Here is an 18,406-nt window from a genome sequence, read left to right on the forward strand (position 1 = left end):
CACACACGCACAAACACACACAACATATAAAACTGAGCAGTAACAGCAATACAAGCATAAGGCACTGTGGTGTGACATTTTCTTCTAAAACATGTAGCTGCTACTCTTCCCCAGTTTCAAGTATCATACGGTTTATCATTCATCAATCAAATATATAAACACATTTTGTCAAGACAATGATATTCCAAATGATGAAGACCATGACGTAAATTAAAACTTGTGCATCAGCTCCATAACAGCTATAGATGTGCTCTGGCCAAAGATAAAAGCTCCAGTAACGACAGTCACCACACCCCACCCTGTCAAGAGAGCTCTGGAAGGAACAAACAAAATAAATTAAAGAAGGTGTGTGTAAAAGGGAGAAAGTAATTCAAAACTGTATTTTTAGATACACTATGAATATATGAAAAACGGCTAGAATAAGAGACCAGAGGAAATAGTCAGGAAATTAAAATGACTTGACTTGGCTCTCTTTAAGCATACACAAGATGTTACACACCTGATCCTGCGATTTATAGGCTCTGTCTGCATGGAAAAAATGAGACACAGCCCTACCCAAAAAAAAAAAACCCATTGGTCAATATTATCTCACAGTCTCTTTGAATGTATATGTATGTACACTATCATTCAAAAGCTTCTTTTTCCCCCAAATAAATTTATACTTTTATTTAGCAAGGATGCATTAAATTAATTAAAATTGAATACTTTTACATTGTTACAAAAGATGTCTATTTCAAATAAATGCTGTACTTTTAAACTTTCTATTTATCAAAGAATTCTGACAAAATGTTTCATAGCTTTCACAATAACATTAGGCAGCACAACTGTTTTCAACTGTAATAATAATAATAATATGAAATGTTTCTTGAGCACCAAATCAGCATATAAGAATGATTTCATATAAGATGATGGATCATATGACGCTGAAGACTAGATTAATGGATGCTGAAAATACAGCTTTTGCCATCACAGGAATAAACGTTTAATTGTATTAAAATTCCATAATATTACCGTTTTTACTGTATTTTTGATCAAATAAATGCAGCCTTGGTGAGCATAAATATTAATGAATCTTACCAACCCAAAACTTTTGAACGGTAGAGTATTTATGCATGCTTAATGTGTGTTGGTGAGATTGTAATTGTTTAATTGAGTGTCTCACCAGGAAAAAGAAAGAAAGAAAGCGCTAATTCCCCCGATTACGCTGATGGCCTCACTCATGTCTGGTATGTAGATGGCGATGAGGAGAGTCACAGTGATCCAGAGAATTGTTAGAATCAGACGGCACCGACTCTCAAACACAGATGTAATTATGGCCCGTCGTTCCCAAAAGCGCAATATTTCAGTTAGAATCACTGACCTGTGAACAAGACGCAATCATTGACACATGAGTGTGTGTACACAGTGTGTGTGTAGGGAGCTATATGCACATTTATTTGTGGTTTACGGTACCTTCCCAGCAGCAGTATTATAGGATAGATGGTGACGATCGAAATCCCAAACAGCAGCCTAGCAATAATCATCATTACATCATTTCCAGGATATGACATCAGGATATCTGAGGCTACTTCTCGCCCAAATGTAAGAAAACCAAACACACCTGCCATATTGCAACAAAGTGTCAGTCTCTTATTTAAAACTCAAAAACTTACATGAAAATATTTATAATAATAACACTATAGATTGAGCTCTACAAATATGACTCACCTGTGAGAGTATAAATAATCAGGCAGAAAATCATAGAAGTGACTGAGATGAAAACCCAGTGTGTAATCTTTTTGTTTTCCATGCTGCTGTATATAGCAATACAAGCTTCATGACACTGTAATATAAATAAAGATTACAGTTTATGAGCTTTCAGCAATCACAATGGTCAAATGTACAACACAGAAATTTGCAAATAGGGCACCGTTGATTTAAAGAAATAATAATTTTATCTCTGCACAGAAATAATATTTGCATACTGATTGTTATCTAATAATTTTTTAGAGAATCTGACCTGGAAACCAAAACAGATAGTAGGGACCACACTGAACATAGAGGCCCATGAGTCCAATCTGTTACAAATAACCCAAACAAACCACTGATATTAAACTCTTATGAATAATATATACATGAACTCAACTTTATGGAAAACATGTTCTTTACATATAACTCACCCTTGACTGTGCTCTGGTGTGAGGTCTGCTGTGTGCTCATCTTTTAGATAATATTTTGCGATAATAGCTACACTCAGGTATGTAGCAGCCAGAGTTCCCAATACACTGGACACAAAGCATTAAACACAAAGAAACATTAAGAGTTAATGATGGATACAGCAGGTTAAAGTGGGACAGTGGTAGGAGATTGAGGGAAATATGTAGTACTTTTCACTAGACATTAAAAAGGCTAGAAGGTGGTATAAAAAAGATTTAGGGAGTAGCAGATATATGTGTCAGCTTTTAACACACCTGGTGTATTTCTGGATGCCGATCTCTTTGGGTACAGAGAGTGGAAGGATGATAATGAAGCACGTGACAAAGAGCGCAAAACGGTGATCTGTGTACCAGTGATATGGCATCTCTCCTTCTGTATTTCCCGTCACTGTCTCATACAGAGACAGACACACTGAAACACACAGACACTTATGTTCAAAAGGGTAAAAGATCCTTTTGTGTCTTTGTCATGTGTATATATACACATTCACCGGTTACAGTTACTCACACTGAAACATAATAACTCATACGGAACAACACAAAGCACACACAACTTACGCTTATCCAGCTGATCCTGCACAACCACCAAAAAGGCCACAGAGATCATGAAGAGGTTGAAAACAAAGCAGATCTCACACAGATGGCCAATCCTCTGTCCACACACCTCTCGTACCACATCATGATACGTGTTCTGCCGACTGATTGATGAGGCGTAGCCGAGAATGACCAACCCGCTTATGAGAAAAACCAGAGATACCTGAGAGAAAGATGTTGAATTGCATCACAATCTACATATTCTTTTTCGGCCGTATCCACATTAGCACTGCTGTGTAAAAAGGCTTACGGCTGTTTCTTTAAAAGTTCCTTGCTGATTAAAGAATGTAGTTTACTCTAAAATACCTATCACCTTTCAATTAAAAACTGTTTTTGCTGCTTAATATTTTTGTGGAAACCGTGATACACTACATTGAAAAAAAAGAGGAATGAATAAATATAAATTCTTTTATTCAGAAAAGACACATTAAGTTGATCAAAAGTGATAGCAAAGACATTTAAAATGTTACAAAATGTTATTTTTTTTAAATAAATATTCATTAAACTTTCTATTCATCAAAGAATACTGAAAGAAGTATTACTAAAGTATTACTAAAACTGATAATAATAAGAACTATTAATAATAACAGAGCACCAAATCAACATATTAGAATGATTTCTGAAGGATCATGTGACACTAAAGACTGGAATAATTGCTGCTGAAAATTCAGCTTTGCCATCACAGGAATAAATTACATTTTAAAATATATTAAAATAGAAAACAGTTATTTTAAACTGTAATAATATTTTACAATATTACTGTTTTACTGTATTTTGATCACAAATGTAGCTTTCTGAATATAAGAGATTTCTCTTAAAAATCGTTAAAAAACTTATTCAAAGACAGTACTGAATGTAAATTTTGTATTAATACAGAATATCTCAAAGGATGATTTGATTGAAAACTGTCACACAAATGCTTGTACAGCAAGATGTATACAAGTTATCAGTGGTTTAAAGATAGTCTTTCAAAAAAATAAATAAATAAACAATAATATTAATAACGATAATAATAATAATTTGACTCTGCTCACTGTTCTCTGCTGAAAAAAAAACATGACTCATCTACACTTGTCAGAATTACAACGCACCATCTCCACACTGATGGCTGTGTTCACGCCGCCAGCCTTCTCAAAAGCCCATGGAAAGTTAAGGAGTCCCGCGCCGAGGGCAGATTTAAGCATGATGAATATGGCCCCAAACGATCCAAGTCGCGGGACGTCCGAGCCCCGCGCAGGTTTGGATAGCAGACTGATGCTGCGTATACTCTCCCGGGCCAGTTCCTCCATGCTCAGTGCGAAGGCTGAAAATAATCACAATACTAACGTTCTGTTGTAGCCTATTCTAATACGAAAACGACCTAAGAAGCTTCCCTCTGTAAAAGTGGAGCGTTATGTCCAAAGCATCCGCACTAGTGCAGAATCTTTGTTCCGTTTAGTATAGCGAGTGAGGCTGTCTCAAGTAAGACCCCTTAAAAATGTCATCCCAAGGTGAGAAATATTGTAAAGACTTGTTAGCGTTTGTAACGGTGGGTTCCGAGTCTAAATGATTGCTTTTCTAATGATGCTCGTTAGGAGGAATTTGCAGCTGATTTCACACAGGAGCGACTATAGGCTACTTCAGCTTCCTTATCAAACGAGACCCTCGTTTTGTCTAAAACAGGAGGAATTCATGTTATTTTCTAAAGTGAAGCGCCGTGGCAATTTAATTAGTGCTCGTCTAGCGACCCTGTTCGAGCCCTTTGAACAAACATTCATTTGAAGCGCTTGCTTGAGGCACGTGCCTCTTAAAGGGACTAAAACTCAAATTTGTTTGTGAACTTTCATTTCTTTGCTTCGTTTACATTTATTTCCACTACATAATATTCGGATTTATAAATCATATTAATTTAATTTAATAGTGTGGAGGCTCTGTCACTTTTAAATATAATATAATAAATATATTACAGCTGGCTGTAAAACATAATGCAAATGTAATGTAAATATATAAAGAATATATAAAGAAATATATAAAGAAAGAAATTTTTTTTCTGTGTATTTACATTACATTTACATTAAATTTAGGAGAGGAGCCAAGGCTATTCGGGAACAGTGCTGGGTAGATTACTTAATTCGTTTAACACATTGATTTAAAGGAGTCATATGATGCTGCTAAAAAGAACATTATTTTGTGTATTTGGTGTAATGAAATGTGTTTATGCGGTTTAAAGTTTAAAAAACACATTATTTTCCACATACTGTACATTATTGTTTCTCCTCTATGCCCCGCCTTTCTGAAACACGTCGATTTTTACAAAGCTAATCGGTCTGAAGAGCGAGGTGTGCTGTGATTGGCCAGCTATCCAATGCGTTGTGATTGGCCGAATACCTCAAGCGTGAGACGGAAATGTTACGCCCCTCACATACTGTTGATGCCGTGTCCCGGCCTTTCAAATAAATTCTGTTCTTTTGAGATTTCTAATCATCAAAGAATCCTGAAAAAAAAAACAATGTATCACGGTTTCCACAAAAATCTTAAGCAGCACAACGGTTTTCAACACTGATGATAATAATAAATGTTTCTTGAGCACCAAATCAGCATATCACAATGATTTCTGAAGAATCATGCGTCACTAAAGACTGGAGTAATGGCTGCTGAAAATTCAGCACATTTCAAATGTGTTTATCTAAAAGTGAAGTGTAGGTTCAAGTGTAAACTAGCATTCACATGACCTCAAAGCAAACACACAAAATACAGCCCTGCCACTGTTTAGTGTTATATTAATGCAGTCAATGCTCAAGAACACGATATTCCATTATATTTAGGTTTATTGATTATGTGGCTCCTTTCAAACACAGAAAATGAACAGTTAATTCTTACTTCAGCAATCTGTAGTAACCATATCTGAATGCCTCCTGAAGCAGCACAGAGAGCACAACCCCGAAGATGAGCAGCCCTCTCTGCTGAGCTGCACTGTTCTTGTTGCTGATCTGAACTGTGATGAACCACACAAGAGAGGACAGCAACAAAGACACCAGCCAGAAGAAAGCCCTGAAACAAACACAATCATGTTACAAATACTGTCACATATTTTTTTTTTTTTAAACTGCTCAAAAATTCCCAGTCACCAAAACCTTCCCTCCCCATTCCATTGCTTGCTAGTGCTCTTAAAAGAGTAGCTAGTTCAAAAAAATAATAATAATAATAATTCCTATCATTGTTCACCCTCTTGTTCAAAATATACACTACTGTCGTCTGAGGTCGGTAAGATTTTTGTTTTTAATGTTTTTTAAACAAGTCTTACCAAGGCTGCATTGATTTGATCAAAAATACATTGAGAAATATTATTACAATTTAAAACAAATAATTTCTCTAAATACATTTTACAACCGCAAGCTGATTTTTTCAGCAGCTATTATACTACAGTTTTTAGTGTCATATGATCTTCAGAAATCATTCTTCATTGTGCCGTTTCATATTTTTGTGGAAACAATTTTTTTATGAATATAAACTTTAAAAGAACGTCATGTAAAAGTCTTACTCTCACTTTTAATCAGTTTAATGCATTCTTGCTGAACACAATTATTAAAGAAATCTTACTGACCCCAAACTATTCGTTTAAATATCTTTCAATTTCCAAACTTCTCTTTGCATTTAAAGTTGTTAGAGTTTAAAGTTGTATCTTGTAATGATATTTCTAAGCCTCAGATCCTAGTGATTTGTGTAAACAAGCAGCAGATTTGAAGGCAGTTCTGAGCCCAGATACAATGCTGTATCCATAGACTATATAAAAACAGGCTGTATCACACTGAACCGCACTCACAGCGGGGGATGAGGGAAGCCCATCTGCCCAGAAACCTACCCTGCTATGAGGAAGATCACGCGCAGCGGGTCCCTGGCGATTGTAAACAGGAACAAAGCGACTGCTGGCCCGAAAGCGATGAACGTACAGCCGAAAAACACCGCCACTGTCATGATGGAGCTCGGCTAACCTGCTAATTCACTCAAATGACTGCCACTTCACACGGTTAAGTGCCCTCAGAGGCTATCAACACACTTCATCCATGAGTCTACGGCTTTTAATCGCTTCGTATAAGCACCATATACCAAGAGTTAACGAGGCGTTTATTGTGCGCGTTTTCTTCGAAATAGGTTGACTGGGTTCAGCTCTGCGCTCCAAACAGTCCAGCTCAACGTCTAAGGTTAACCTACTTCCGGTTCCTTGTCATGTGACCCGATGTGTTTGGGATCAGTTTTCTTACCTCATCCACTGAATTCCTTTTCTTTCCAGAATTATTTAACCCTGCTATTGTCCTACGAACTTGACCCAAACCTATTTTGAATGCATGAATTCTTGTTTACAGTGCAACAGATCTAAATATCCACATTAGACACATAAATAAATGCTGTTCTAAAAAGATTAATATGGTCAAATTAGCACAATAAAAAAATGTCTCTTTTCCTGGTTAATTTCATTTTTGGCATTACAACACCATATCATGAACAGTGTTTCATACACACTCACATTAAGGCAAATGTTAATTCATTTTAATAAGTTATTGCAAATGTTCCAAAGTCATTCTTTATATTTGTATTCACATACTTCAATATTCATTCCATATAACACATTTAAATAAATCTACTCTTCTTGTCTAAACCTACGCAATATAATAAATATATAAACAAAAATCCTCCAACACATTTTCTTAGTCACACACGCACAAACACACACAACATATAAAACTGAGCAGTAACAGCAATACAAGCATAAGGCACTGTGGTGTGACATTTTCTTCTAAAACATGTAGCTGCTACTCTTCCCCAGTTTCAAGTATCATACGGTTTATCATTCATCAATCAAATATATAAACACATTTTGTCAAGACAATGATATTCCAAATGATGAAGACCATGACGTAAATTAAAACTTGTGCATCAGCTCCATAACAGCTATAGATGTGCTCTGGCCAAAGATAAAAGCTCCAGTAACGACAGTCACCACACCCCACCCTGTCAAGAGAGCTCTGGAAGGAACAAACAAAATAAATTAAAGAAGGTGTGTGTAAAAGGGAGAAAGTAATTCAAAACTGTATTTTTAGATACACTATGAATATATGAAAAACGGCTAGAATAAGAGACCAGAGGAAATAGTCAGGAAATTAAAATGACTTGACTTGGCTCTCTTTAAACATACACAAGATGTTACACACCTGATCCTGCGATTTATAGGCTCTGTCTGCATGGAAAAAATGAGACACAGCCCTACCCAAAAAAAAAAAACCCATTGGTCAATATTATCTCACAGTCTCTTTGAATGTATATGTATGTACACTATCATTCAAAAGCTTCTTTTTCCCCCAAATAAATTTATACTTTTATTTAGCAAGGATGCATTAAATTAATTAAAATTGAATACTTTTACATTGTTACAAAAGATGTCTATTTCAAATAAATGCTGTACTTTTAAACTTTCTATTTATCAAAGAATTCTGACAAAATGTTTCATAGCTTTCACAATAACATTAGGCAGCACAACTGTTTTCAACTGTAATAATAATAATAATATGAAATGTTTCTTGAGCACCAAATCAGCATATAAGAATGATTTCATATAAGATGATGGATCATATGACGCTGAAGACTAGATTAATGGATGCTGAAAATACAGCTTTTGCCATCACAGGAATAAAAGTTTAATTGTATTAATATTCCATAATATTACCGTTTTTACTGTATTTTTGATCAAATAAATGCAGCCTTGGTGAGCATAAATATTAATGAATCTTACCAACCCAAAACTTTTGAACGGTAGAGTATTTATGCATGCTTAATGTGTGTTGGTGAGATTGTAATTGTTTAATTGAGTGTCTCACCAGGAAAAAGAAAGAAAGAAAGCGCTAATTCCCCCGATTACGCTGATGGCCTCACTCATGTCTGGTATGTAGATGGCGATGAGGAGAGTCACAGTGATCCAGAGAATTGTTAGAATCAGACGGCACCGACTCTCAAACACAGATGTAATTATGGCCCGTCGTTCCCAAAAGCGCAATATTTCAGTTAGAATCACTTACACATTCACCTGTTACAGTTACTCACACTGAAACATAATAACTCATACGGAACAACACAAAGCACACACAACTTACGCTTATCCAGCTGATCCTGCACAACCACCAAAAAGGCCACCGAGATCATGAAGAGGTTGAATCCGAGTCGCGGGACGTCCGAACCCCGCGCAGGCCTGGACAGCAGACTGATGCTGCGGATACTCTCCCGGGCCAGTTCCTCCATTCTCCAGCTCTGTTGTATTCTAATACGAAAACGATTTGGAAGTTTCCCTCTGGAGCGTTTGCGTCCAAAGCATCCGCACTTGTTCAGTTTAGTATAGTGAGTGAGGCTGTCTCAAGTAAGACCCCTTAAAAATGTCATCCCAAGGTGAGAAATATTGTATAGACTTGCTAGTGTTTGTAACGGTGGGTTCCGAGTAAAATGATTGTTTTTCTAAAGATGCATGTTAGGAGGAATTTGCAGCTGATTTCACACAGGAGCGACTACTTAAGCTTCTTTATCAAACGAGACCCTCGTTTTGACTACAACAGGAGGAATTCGGTGTTATTTTATAAAGTGCAGCGCCGTGACAAATTAATTAGTGCTGCGACCCTGTTTAAACCCTTTGAACAAACATTAATTTGAAGCGCTGCTTGAGGCACGTGCCTCTTAAAGGGGTCATATGATGCTGCTAAAAAGAACATTATTTTGTGTATTTGGTGTAATGTTCAAAAGGGTAAAAGATCCTTTTGTGTCTTTGTCATGTGTATATATACACATTCACCGGTTACAGTTACTCACACTGAAACATAATAACTCATATGGAACAACACAAGCACACACGTAACTTACGCTTATCCAGCTGATCCTGCACAACCACCAAAAAGGCCACCGAGGTCATGAAGAGGTTGAATCCGAGTCGCGGGACGTCCGAACCCCGCGCAGGCCTGGACAGCAGACTGATGCTGCGGATACTCTCCCGGGCCAGTTCCTCCATTCTCCAGCTCTGTTGTATTCTAATACGAAAACGATTTGGAAGTTTCCCTCTGGAGCGTTTGCGTCCAAAGCATCCGCACTTGTTCAGTTTAGTATAGTGAGTGAGGCTGTCTCAAGTAAGACCCCTTAAAAATGTCATCCCAAGGTGAGAAATATTGTAAAGACTTGCTAGTGTTTGTAACGGTGGGTTCCGAGTAAAATGATTGTTTTTCTAAAGATGCATGTTAGGAGGAATTTGATCTCTTTGGATTTGAGACTTTAGTCTTTGCAACTTTACAGATCTTCTTTATGCACCAAGAGCTTGTAACACTCCAAAGAGAAAGGAAAAATTGAAATCGCATCATATGACCCCTTTAAAGGGCCTAAAACAAACTCTGTTTGTTTGTGAACTCCCATTTCTTTGCTTCGTTTACTTTTTTCCACTACATAATATTCAGATTTCTAAAGAATATTAATTTAATTTATTAATGGTGAGGAGGCTCTCTTACTTTTAAAAAGCCATTACCGGATTCCAATCAGACAATATTCATAAAATAGCATGTTTACATTTATATTGCAAATATATATTAAAATTTCATTTAAAACAGTAAAACTACAAATGTAGGAGAATGTAAATAGGCTATATAGAAAGTAGCCTATAGTCTTACATTACATTTACATTGAATATTGTAGGCCTACAGGAGCCAAAGAATAGGCTGCACTCAGGAATAAGCGTTATTTCATTTATTTTTAAAGAGGTTAACAAAAAGTGATGGAAGTTCACAAAGCAATGAAAATTAAGTATAGGCTGTTTGTGAACTTCCAGAATTTGTTAGGCTACATGGCTGTCAGAGTTTGTTGAGCAACATATAGACATATAGGCTATGCATTCAGATGGTCTGAACAAACATGATCTTGTGTGGTTTATAAAAATGTGAATAATACGCAGCAAAATATAACTTTGAAATGAAACATCCCAAACTGACATACCTCGATTTCCCGCTGTGTCATGTCACGCCTATCCGACAGATGGCGGTAGAGCGTAACTAGCAGTCTCCTGTCGCATTTGATTCCTCGAGCAAGACTTGAACAGTTTCGCTCCTGAGAAGTAATGTTCCCGTAAACACGTGGGTTTATTGAAAATGCCTGTTGACACAAAACGTATCCGTGGACCGGAGGAGTCGCAGTCCCCGCTGCTCTTTCTTTCTCCAGACAAAGCTCCCGAGGCCAGCAGCAGGCAAGGCGTCAGGGGGAATGGAGAGGTGCGGCCGGTGTTTGCGCGCTGCGGGCTGATCAGCCAGGCTAAGGGCTCCGCATACCTCGAGGCTGGAAACACCAAGATTATATGCTCGGTGTACGGGCCGAGAGAAATTGAACGCAAGGACGAAACAGACATGAAAACCGGTCGCCTTGTTTGCGACTTTAGGCTCGCTCCGTTTTCATGTTTGAAACGGGGTGCCTGGATCCAAGGCAGCGAGGAAAGAGATCTGTCCCAGACTCTACTGGAGGGCTTGCAGCCAGGGGTCTGCCTACACAGGTACCCGCGCTCTCAGATTGAGGTTAATGTCATGGTTCTGGAGAACGACGGCTCGATCCTTGCGCATGCGGTGACATGCGCCTCTATGGCCCTGGCGGATGGCGGTATTGAGATGTATGATGTGGTGTTGGGTTGTGCGCTGCGGCAGAATGGAAACACGTGTCTCGTTGACCCTTCATACTCAGAGGAGTGTGGGAGCTGGCTGGAGGGTTACGGGGAGAACCAGGGGTGTGTCACCGTGGCTCTGCTTCCCAATCTGAATCAAGTGTCTGGTCTGAATGCGGACGGAGAGATGCGGGAAGACACACTGGCCGATGCTGTGAGAACCTGCATGGATGGCTGTCACAAACTCTATCCGGTGCTACAGCAAGCGCTGGCGCGGGCTGTGAAGAAGAAAGCTCCTCCTACCCGAAAAATAGACTTTTACTTGCCACGATCGTAAAGTTTTGAGGAAAATAAAAGTGAATATATTGTTTATGTGCATTGCTTATCATGCTTTCTACACTTAAAAGTGCAACAGCGTAGTACTAATGAAATAAACGTATCGGAAGTTGCAAATATATTTTCTATTATTTCTTCATTCCACAAGTGTTGCTGTTTTTTATGCGGTAGGTATGGTTGCAAATATGTGACCCTGGACCACAAAACCAGTCATAAGGGTTTTATTAAAACCCTTAGAAACCAGTCAGAAAGATATACATCACCTGAACGCTGAATAAATAAGCTTTCCATTGATGTACGATTTGTTAGTATAAGACAATATTTGGCTGATATACAACTATTTGAATATCTGGAATCTGAGGATGCAAAAAAAAAAAAATCTAAATATTGAGAAAATCGCCTTTACAGTTGTCCAAAGTAAGTTCTTAGCAATTCATATTACTAATCAAAAAATTAAGTTTTGATATATTTACGGTAGGAAATTACAAAATATCTTCATGGAACATGACTTAATTTCCTAATGATTTTTGGCATAAAAGAAAAATTTATAATTTTGACCCATACAATTTATTGTTGGCTATTGCTACAAATATACCGGTGCTACTTATGATTAGTTTTGTGGTCCAGAGTCACATATATGAAACAACATGCAGCTCACGTGGCATTTTTAGAAAAGATGCATTTTGAGACTGGTGATTTGCTATAGTAATAACCTTTAATCCAAATTTTTGTCACAACAGATAATTAATGAAGTCCCTGATAGACTCACACAAATGTGACAGTCGAAACAGTGCACTGAATTAATTTTTTTAATTTTGTAATGAACTATCATTAAAACTGATGAAAGGGGCCTGAGTAAAACAGTAAAAATACATCTAGTAATTTAAAATAAACTGGCACTTTTGGAATGTGAATATTCAAATATTAAAGTGCTTGGATTTTTAGCATGTTTTGGCAAACAAATTACAATACCACATTAAGAAAATAGATGGCAACTAAAACGTGTAAAATGTCTCATTCTCTATAGTAAAACAGATCGCTTGTAAGATTGCTCAAGCAAATTGTAGTGCAAACTCTAGTATATTTGACCGATATATTATGCATACATTACTATGTAATACATGTATAACTGTGACAGCATGCAGGGAAATGAGGTAATGAACATGTATGGATGCGATTGTGTGTTTGATCCCTGCACTGCACAGTGTGAGGCTCTCAAGCACGTTTCAATATAATGTTTGTAATTTCTGAACGGCTTGCAATTCTCATCGGAATGCCATAATGACCGGTTCCAGGGGTCACATAGACCATAGTGTGTTCAGAGACACGGTAGAGTCCACAGAAAAATGGATTCATCAGGAATGCCAGGATGGTGAGGGGGAACAGCTGACCAGCGTGTGTGTGACCTACACAAATGCAAAATTGTTTGTTCAGGACGGAACACTTTTGCATGGCTGTTATGAAGAGACTGAATCCCCATTGAGCGCAAGAGCTCAAACCAGCCTTCAACATCGGCAGTGTAGTAGTCATGATTGCCTGAAAGTCACACAATAATGAATGTGAAGATGTGCACAAAATGTTCATTTACATCCTTTTCACTAGTTCACACTTACATATAATAAACAGAGTAAAGGTTATGCGTATTTGGCGTGCTGTCCAAGGGGAGGGCTCCGAGCTCGGAATTTTGGTCCGAAGAATTAGGATAGGAATAGTTGTAAGTGCGGAGATTGGGTGGTGGAGGGATGCTGGAAAACTGTCAAGGAACAGAGGTAAGTCTGCTGTGTCTATATACACCCCTTATCTTGTTAACTGGATTGATTACTGATTGTGCTCCTCTCGTATTAATTAGGTTAATTATCTGAACTTGCTCCTCCAGAACTTTGTTAAAGGGGTCATCGGATGCAAAATTCACTTTTACATGTTGTTTGAACTAAAATGTGAGTTGGCAGTGCGTGTACACAACCACCCTATAATGATAAAAATCCACCAAATGTTTTTCTTTTTAAATCCCGATAAATCCAAACCACTTTCTCATATCAAGCCATTCTCAGATTCTTGGCAGAATGACGCCGTTCTGCACAGGCCCCTCCCATGATTGTTGATTGACAGTGGCGTCAGTCTTTGGTTTAATCACAGACCCGCCCTGAGTGAGCTGTCATCAGTCCGCCATCGTTTTGACGCCGGAGCGGGTGTAGACAAGATTGTCTCCCAAGCGATTGAGGTGCTTTGTTGTTGGATGAAATAATGAAGATGGCAATCGTCATTTACTCCCGACATCTGAGCTGCTAAAGACGCAGTGGATTACGTTTGTTTTGAAGGGAATGTGCCCCCGATCTACCTAAATGCGACTATGTTCGCGCGAATCATTCGGGATCCAGCTTCATCTACAGAAGAAGTGAGTATAAGGTTCTTTTATGAATCTTTGCAAATCGCCTTTCCTAATAATGTGCTAGTTAGCAAGTTTCACTATGAATGCGGCTAAAATTTACCATCTCTCAGAGAACAGTGCATCACCCCACGGAAGAGAGGGGCGGGGTGAGCGGAGCTTATTAGCATTTAAAGGGACATGCAATGAAACGGATCGCTATGAACAGAGGGTGTTGTTTTACACTATCATAGAGAAATTTTAACCAAAGTATGTTATAGACTTTTCATCAAGACCTTAAAGAATCATATCAACTTGTGGAAAATGGGCATCTGATGACCCCTTTAATAAAACATCATGTATCAAACAGCTACTAAGACAGACCTGTAGCAAAATAGGAGCCCAGTTGAGCCTTCATCTGTCCCAGTGGTTCTGCAGCGCTCTTCAATCGAGTCACCTGAGAGTCAGTCAGGTCACCGACAATCACCACCACATCTACAGCAACAAACACAAGGAGTAAAATCAATATCAGGTACATGTTAAAGGGATAGTCCACCCAAAAAAATGAAACTTCTGGCATCATTTGCATGTAGTTACAAACCTGTAACAATCACTTTGTTTTGTTGAACAAATATATTTCGATTTTTTTAATACAATGGAAGTAAATGGGAATGGATACAGTTTGGTTACCAACACTCTTAAAAATATCTTTAGGTTCAACAGAAGAAAGACAGTCATACAGGTTTGAAATGACACGAGGGAGAGTAAAAGATGACAGAATTTAAATTTTTTTGGTGTGCTATCCGTTTAACTCTTTAAAGATTACACAGATACCATATAATTGTAATTACCTGGGTTCAGCTCATTCACCATAGTCACAATGCGCTGTAGTTTGGAGCGGCCTACTGTAGGTCCCAGATGTATGTCGGACAGAAGCACCAACCTGAGCCCGTTCAAAGACTCAGGGAGCTTCTCTACTGGGATCTCCACCTCAATTACTCGTGGAGGCTGGGCTGCATTTACCAACCCATACACTGCCAGTATTGCTGTTAATATCATTGCCAACACTATATGACTGACTGATCCGCTCGCGACCGCATCCTCTTCTCCTCCTCGGCTGCGGGAGAGAAGCCTGCGAAGGCGGATAAGGCAGCCAAAAACAAACAGGAAGAACAGTAGGATGACATAAATGCCCAAACAGGAGAAACTCAGCAATGATAACCAGTGTGGCTCAGTGTCCACGAGGAAAAACATGCATAGGTAGCTCCCGTGCACCAGAGTAAGAAACAGCAGGACAAGAAGACGCCAACATCTCTGCGGGACAGAAGGTGCACCTCTGGCTCCGCACAGTCGCCGCACCACGCGCTTCCATATGTAGAGAGAGCCGAGGAGCAGCAGGGAGTTGATGAAGAGGAGAAACTGAACGCGAAACAACGAAGCGCGAGTGTTTTTGTTCACCCGCTCTGAGAGTAATGTTCTGGATATAAGCATAGAGAAAAAAACAACTCCCGATGCGATTCCTACTTTCCCCTCGGCGGAGAGGCGCCCAAATCCAAACATACGGACCGTCATGTGCTCGGTCACTGACCCCGGCACAGTCTGTTGCAGCTATACTACATTCATTCTTATGACAGCACGGTATAACTTATAAGAACGATAAAAGAGCTCCTCATACCTGTCAATTCATTTGAGTCATTCTCTTTAACTGGGACATGGGAGAGAACAACACAAACCTACTTCCGCAGACAAAGACGCTGCAAGAGCTTTGATGGCTGCTATGATAACAACACGAAGAATACTGTTGCGGTTTCCTACTAAAAAGGGCATATAGACATTGCTACACACTCAAGCTTGATAAACGTCCACTACACAATTCGCAATCGTGTAAACAAATATAAAATATATAAAAAATAAATATAAACACGTCGGTCTTTTGACAGCGTCTTTCTGCGTGACAAGTGTGTGCGCTAATTTCATTGGCTCGTCACATTACAGAGGCGTGGTTAATGTGACGCTCTTAAAGGGGTCATATGATGCTGCTAAAAAGAACATTATTTTGTGTATTTGGTGTAATGAAATGTGTTTATGCGGTTTAAGGTTAAAAAAAAAACATTATATTCCACATACTGTACATTATTGTTTCTCCTCTATGCCACAGGTGTGCTTTGATTGGCCAGCTATCCAGTGCGTTGTGATTGGCCGAATACCTCAAGCATGTGACGGAAATGTTACCGCCCGTGATGGCGTGTTCCGGTGAATTCAGTTCCCGTTTCCCCTTCAGCATCGCTGCAGTGCTTTATGAAGCCTCAGAAGGGAATATGGGAGGGGGGAACCATATTTCTCAGGCCTTTGGGAAAATCTGTTCCCCCTGTGTTTTCGGTGTATGGGACTGTTCTGTAGATTAAAGTTGTTACACATAATGATGACACTTAAATACATCACCAGCATCACCTCTGTAGATGAAAGTTCTTCTAGAGGCGAGTAGCTTAATAATAATAACAACACAGTATTGTACAGTGCAATATGGTTTATTTATGGAAAACATAAGGTTGTGTGACAACCCCGACACACACCAACAACAACAACAACATAACAATAATATAATAATGTAAACGACCGTCGAAATTCGTTTATTAAACTTGACGCATTAGCTGTTATACAGAGTTTCTCAAAGGTAAAGTTAGCTGTAGCCTAAGCCACGAAAGACTGAGCTATAAAACCTCCAAAAACAATACATTCTACTTATGTATTTGACAAACAACGTGAAATATACCTTATGTTGATGGAAAGTAGGAAATAACATCATAAACTGACGCTTGAGATAATAAAGCACACATTTTCCGCTTCGAAATCATGACGTCGGGATTTCACGCATGCGCGTCGAAGGGGAAACAGGGGAACAGAATTCACCGGAACTCCTGCCGGTAATATTCAGTTCCTGTGAAAAACTGTTCCAGTGGGTGGAGTTTACGTGATTATTCATTAGTTCCCCTAATGTGGGCGTGTCCTTGAAACAACGCGCAAACGAACAGAACTGAAAATATTAGTGCAGGCTTCTCAAATCACTACGTGTTTAAAGGGGTCATATGATGCGATTTCAAGTTATCTTGTAATTCATAACAATGAGTAACACAGTATTAAAATAATTACAAAATATAACCTTTTGAAAAAAGCAGAAAAAAAAAAAAGACTTCGGACACCAAATGTACCTGCAATTATAGAATCACTCAACTGCAACAGTGTCAAAACCGCATAGTTTGTGTAATAATATGATAAATCGTCTATAAGCTGTTTTGCTTGATTGATTACAGCAAAACAAACTATAATCGACTAACTTATGCTAACCTAGGCTAATATCGTTTTTTTTTTCTTTTTGATGTGTTTAGCTTTTATATATTTCATTTGTGGGGCTTTAATTTATTTATTTTTTTAATAGATTAGCCAACCTAGTTGTCATTGGTGATTACTGCAGTGTGTATACAATGCCTGAAACAAACCTCCACAAATGTATCTGAGATAATTATTAAAACAGGGCCTTGGCACTCAATGAATACAGCCTCTGTGTGTGTTCAGTTCACACAATGATCAGCTACCAGTGACTTAAGCTCCACATCCAGTCTGAAACAAGACAATGAATTTACATGACGATAAATATATGTGGTAATATCACAAAAGCAAATCAAAGCCATATTATGACACTATTGATGATGACATATGTATGATTTCTTATCCAAATTTAAAAATAATATTCTTGGAGTAGCTGCTGACCTAGAGGTGTCCTCCTTCTTGATGTCCAAGAAGACTGTGCCATCAGAATAATGCTTTAAGGTTTATGCACTGTATTATATAATCAATAACAAATTATAATGATTACAATATTAACATTTTAACTACAAGAAACATTTTATCAGTAGGCATGTAGCTTATGTAAGTAACAGAAACAATGGCTATATACAAAATAAACAAGAGTTAATGAATGACACAGGATACTCACTCCCGGCTAGTTTATATTCATTTTATTAGGCCATAGATAAGTTATATTTGTAGAGGTTTGTTTCAGGCATTGTATACACACTGCAGTACTAGTCACCAATGACAACTAGGTTGGCTAATCTATTCAAATAAATAAATACATTAATTAAAGCACCACAAATGAAATATATAAAAGCTAAACACGTAAAAAAAAAAAATTATATTAGCCAAGGTTAGCATAAATTCGATTATTGTTGTTTTTGCTGTAATCAATCAGGAAAACAGCTTAGGACGATTTAT

General features: G+C 38.2%; 3 protein-coding genes, 1 long non-coding RNA gene and 1 pseudogene across 4 annotated transcripts; 1 reads left to right on the forward strand and 4 right to left on the reverse strand.

The window, feature by feature from the left end:
• Window positions 1-136: 136 nt before the first annotated feature.
• Window positions 137-4,152, reverse strand: LOC107750521 (putative sodium-coupled neutral amino acid transporter 8; annotated as a pseudogene).
• Window positions 4,153-5,587: 1,435 nt separating this feature from the next.
• Window positions 5,588-7,024, reverse strand: LOC107750523 (gamma-secretase subunit Aph-1b-like). The gene is made up of 2 exons (XM_016565938.1): window positions 6,631-7,024; window positions 5,588-5,819 (listed from the first exon to the last, which is right to left on the reverse strand). The coding sequence occupies exons 1-2, from the start codon at window positions 6,741-6,743 to the stop codon at window positions 5,645-5,647; spliced, it is 288 nt and encodes a 95-aa protein (XP_016421424.1). The 5' UTR covers window positions 6,744-7,024; the 3' UTR covers window positions 5,588-5,644.
• Window positions 7,025-7,431: 407 nt separating this feature from the next.
• LOC107750525 (uncharacterized) lies at window positions 7,432-8,796 on the reverse strand. The gene is made up of 3 exons (XR_001641151.1): window positions 8,642-8,796; window positions 7,979-8,030; window positions 7,432-7,792 (listed from the first exon to the last, which is right to left on the reverse strand). It is a non-coding gene; the product is annotated as an uncharacterized LOC107750525 (long non-coding RNA).
• Window positions 8,797-10,636: 1,840 nt separating this feature from the next.
• LOC107750522 (exosome complex component MTR3) lies at window positions 10,637-11,876 on the forward strand. Its single transcript, XM_016565937.1, has one exon. It carries the CDS (start codon window positions 10,934-10,936, stop codon window positions 11,768-11,770), a length of 837 nt encoding a protein of 278 aa, XP_016421423.1. The 5' UTR covers window positions 10,637-10,933; the 3' UTR covers window positions 11,771-11,876.
• A 684-nt stretch (window positions 11,877-12,560) lies between these two features.
• Window positions 12,561-16,097, reverse strand: LOC107750611 (transmembrane protein with metallophosphoesterase domain-like). Its single transcript, XM_016566101.1, has 4 exons — window positions 14,986-16,097; window positions 14,519-14,629; window positions 13,202-13,305; window positions 12,561-13,170 (listed from the first exon to the last, which is right to left on the reverse strand). The coding sequence occupies exons 1-4, from the start codon at window positions 15,704-15,706 to the stop codon at window positions 12,985-12,987; spliced, it is 1,122 nt and encodes a 373-aa protein (XP_016421587.1). The 5' UTR covers window positions 15,707-16,097; the 3' UTR covers window positions 12,561-12,984.
• Window positions 16,098-18,406: the final 2,309 nt, after the last annotated feature.

Source organism: Sinocyclocheilus rhinocerous, unplaced genomic scaffold, assembly GCF_001515625.1.
Source record: "Sinocyclocheilus rhinocerous isolate Xijiao unplaced genomic scaffold, SAMN03320098_v1.1 scaffold19, whole genome shotgun sequence".
Taxonomy (NCBI): Eukaryota; Metazoa; Chordata; class Actinopteri; order Cypriniformes; family Cyprinidae; genus Sinocyclocheilus; species Sinocyclocheilus rhinocerous.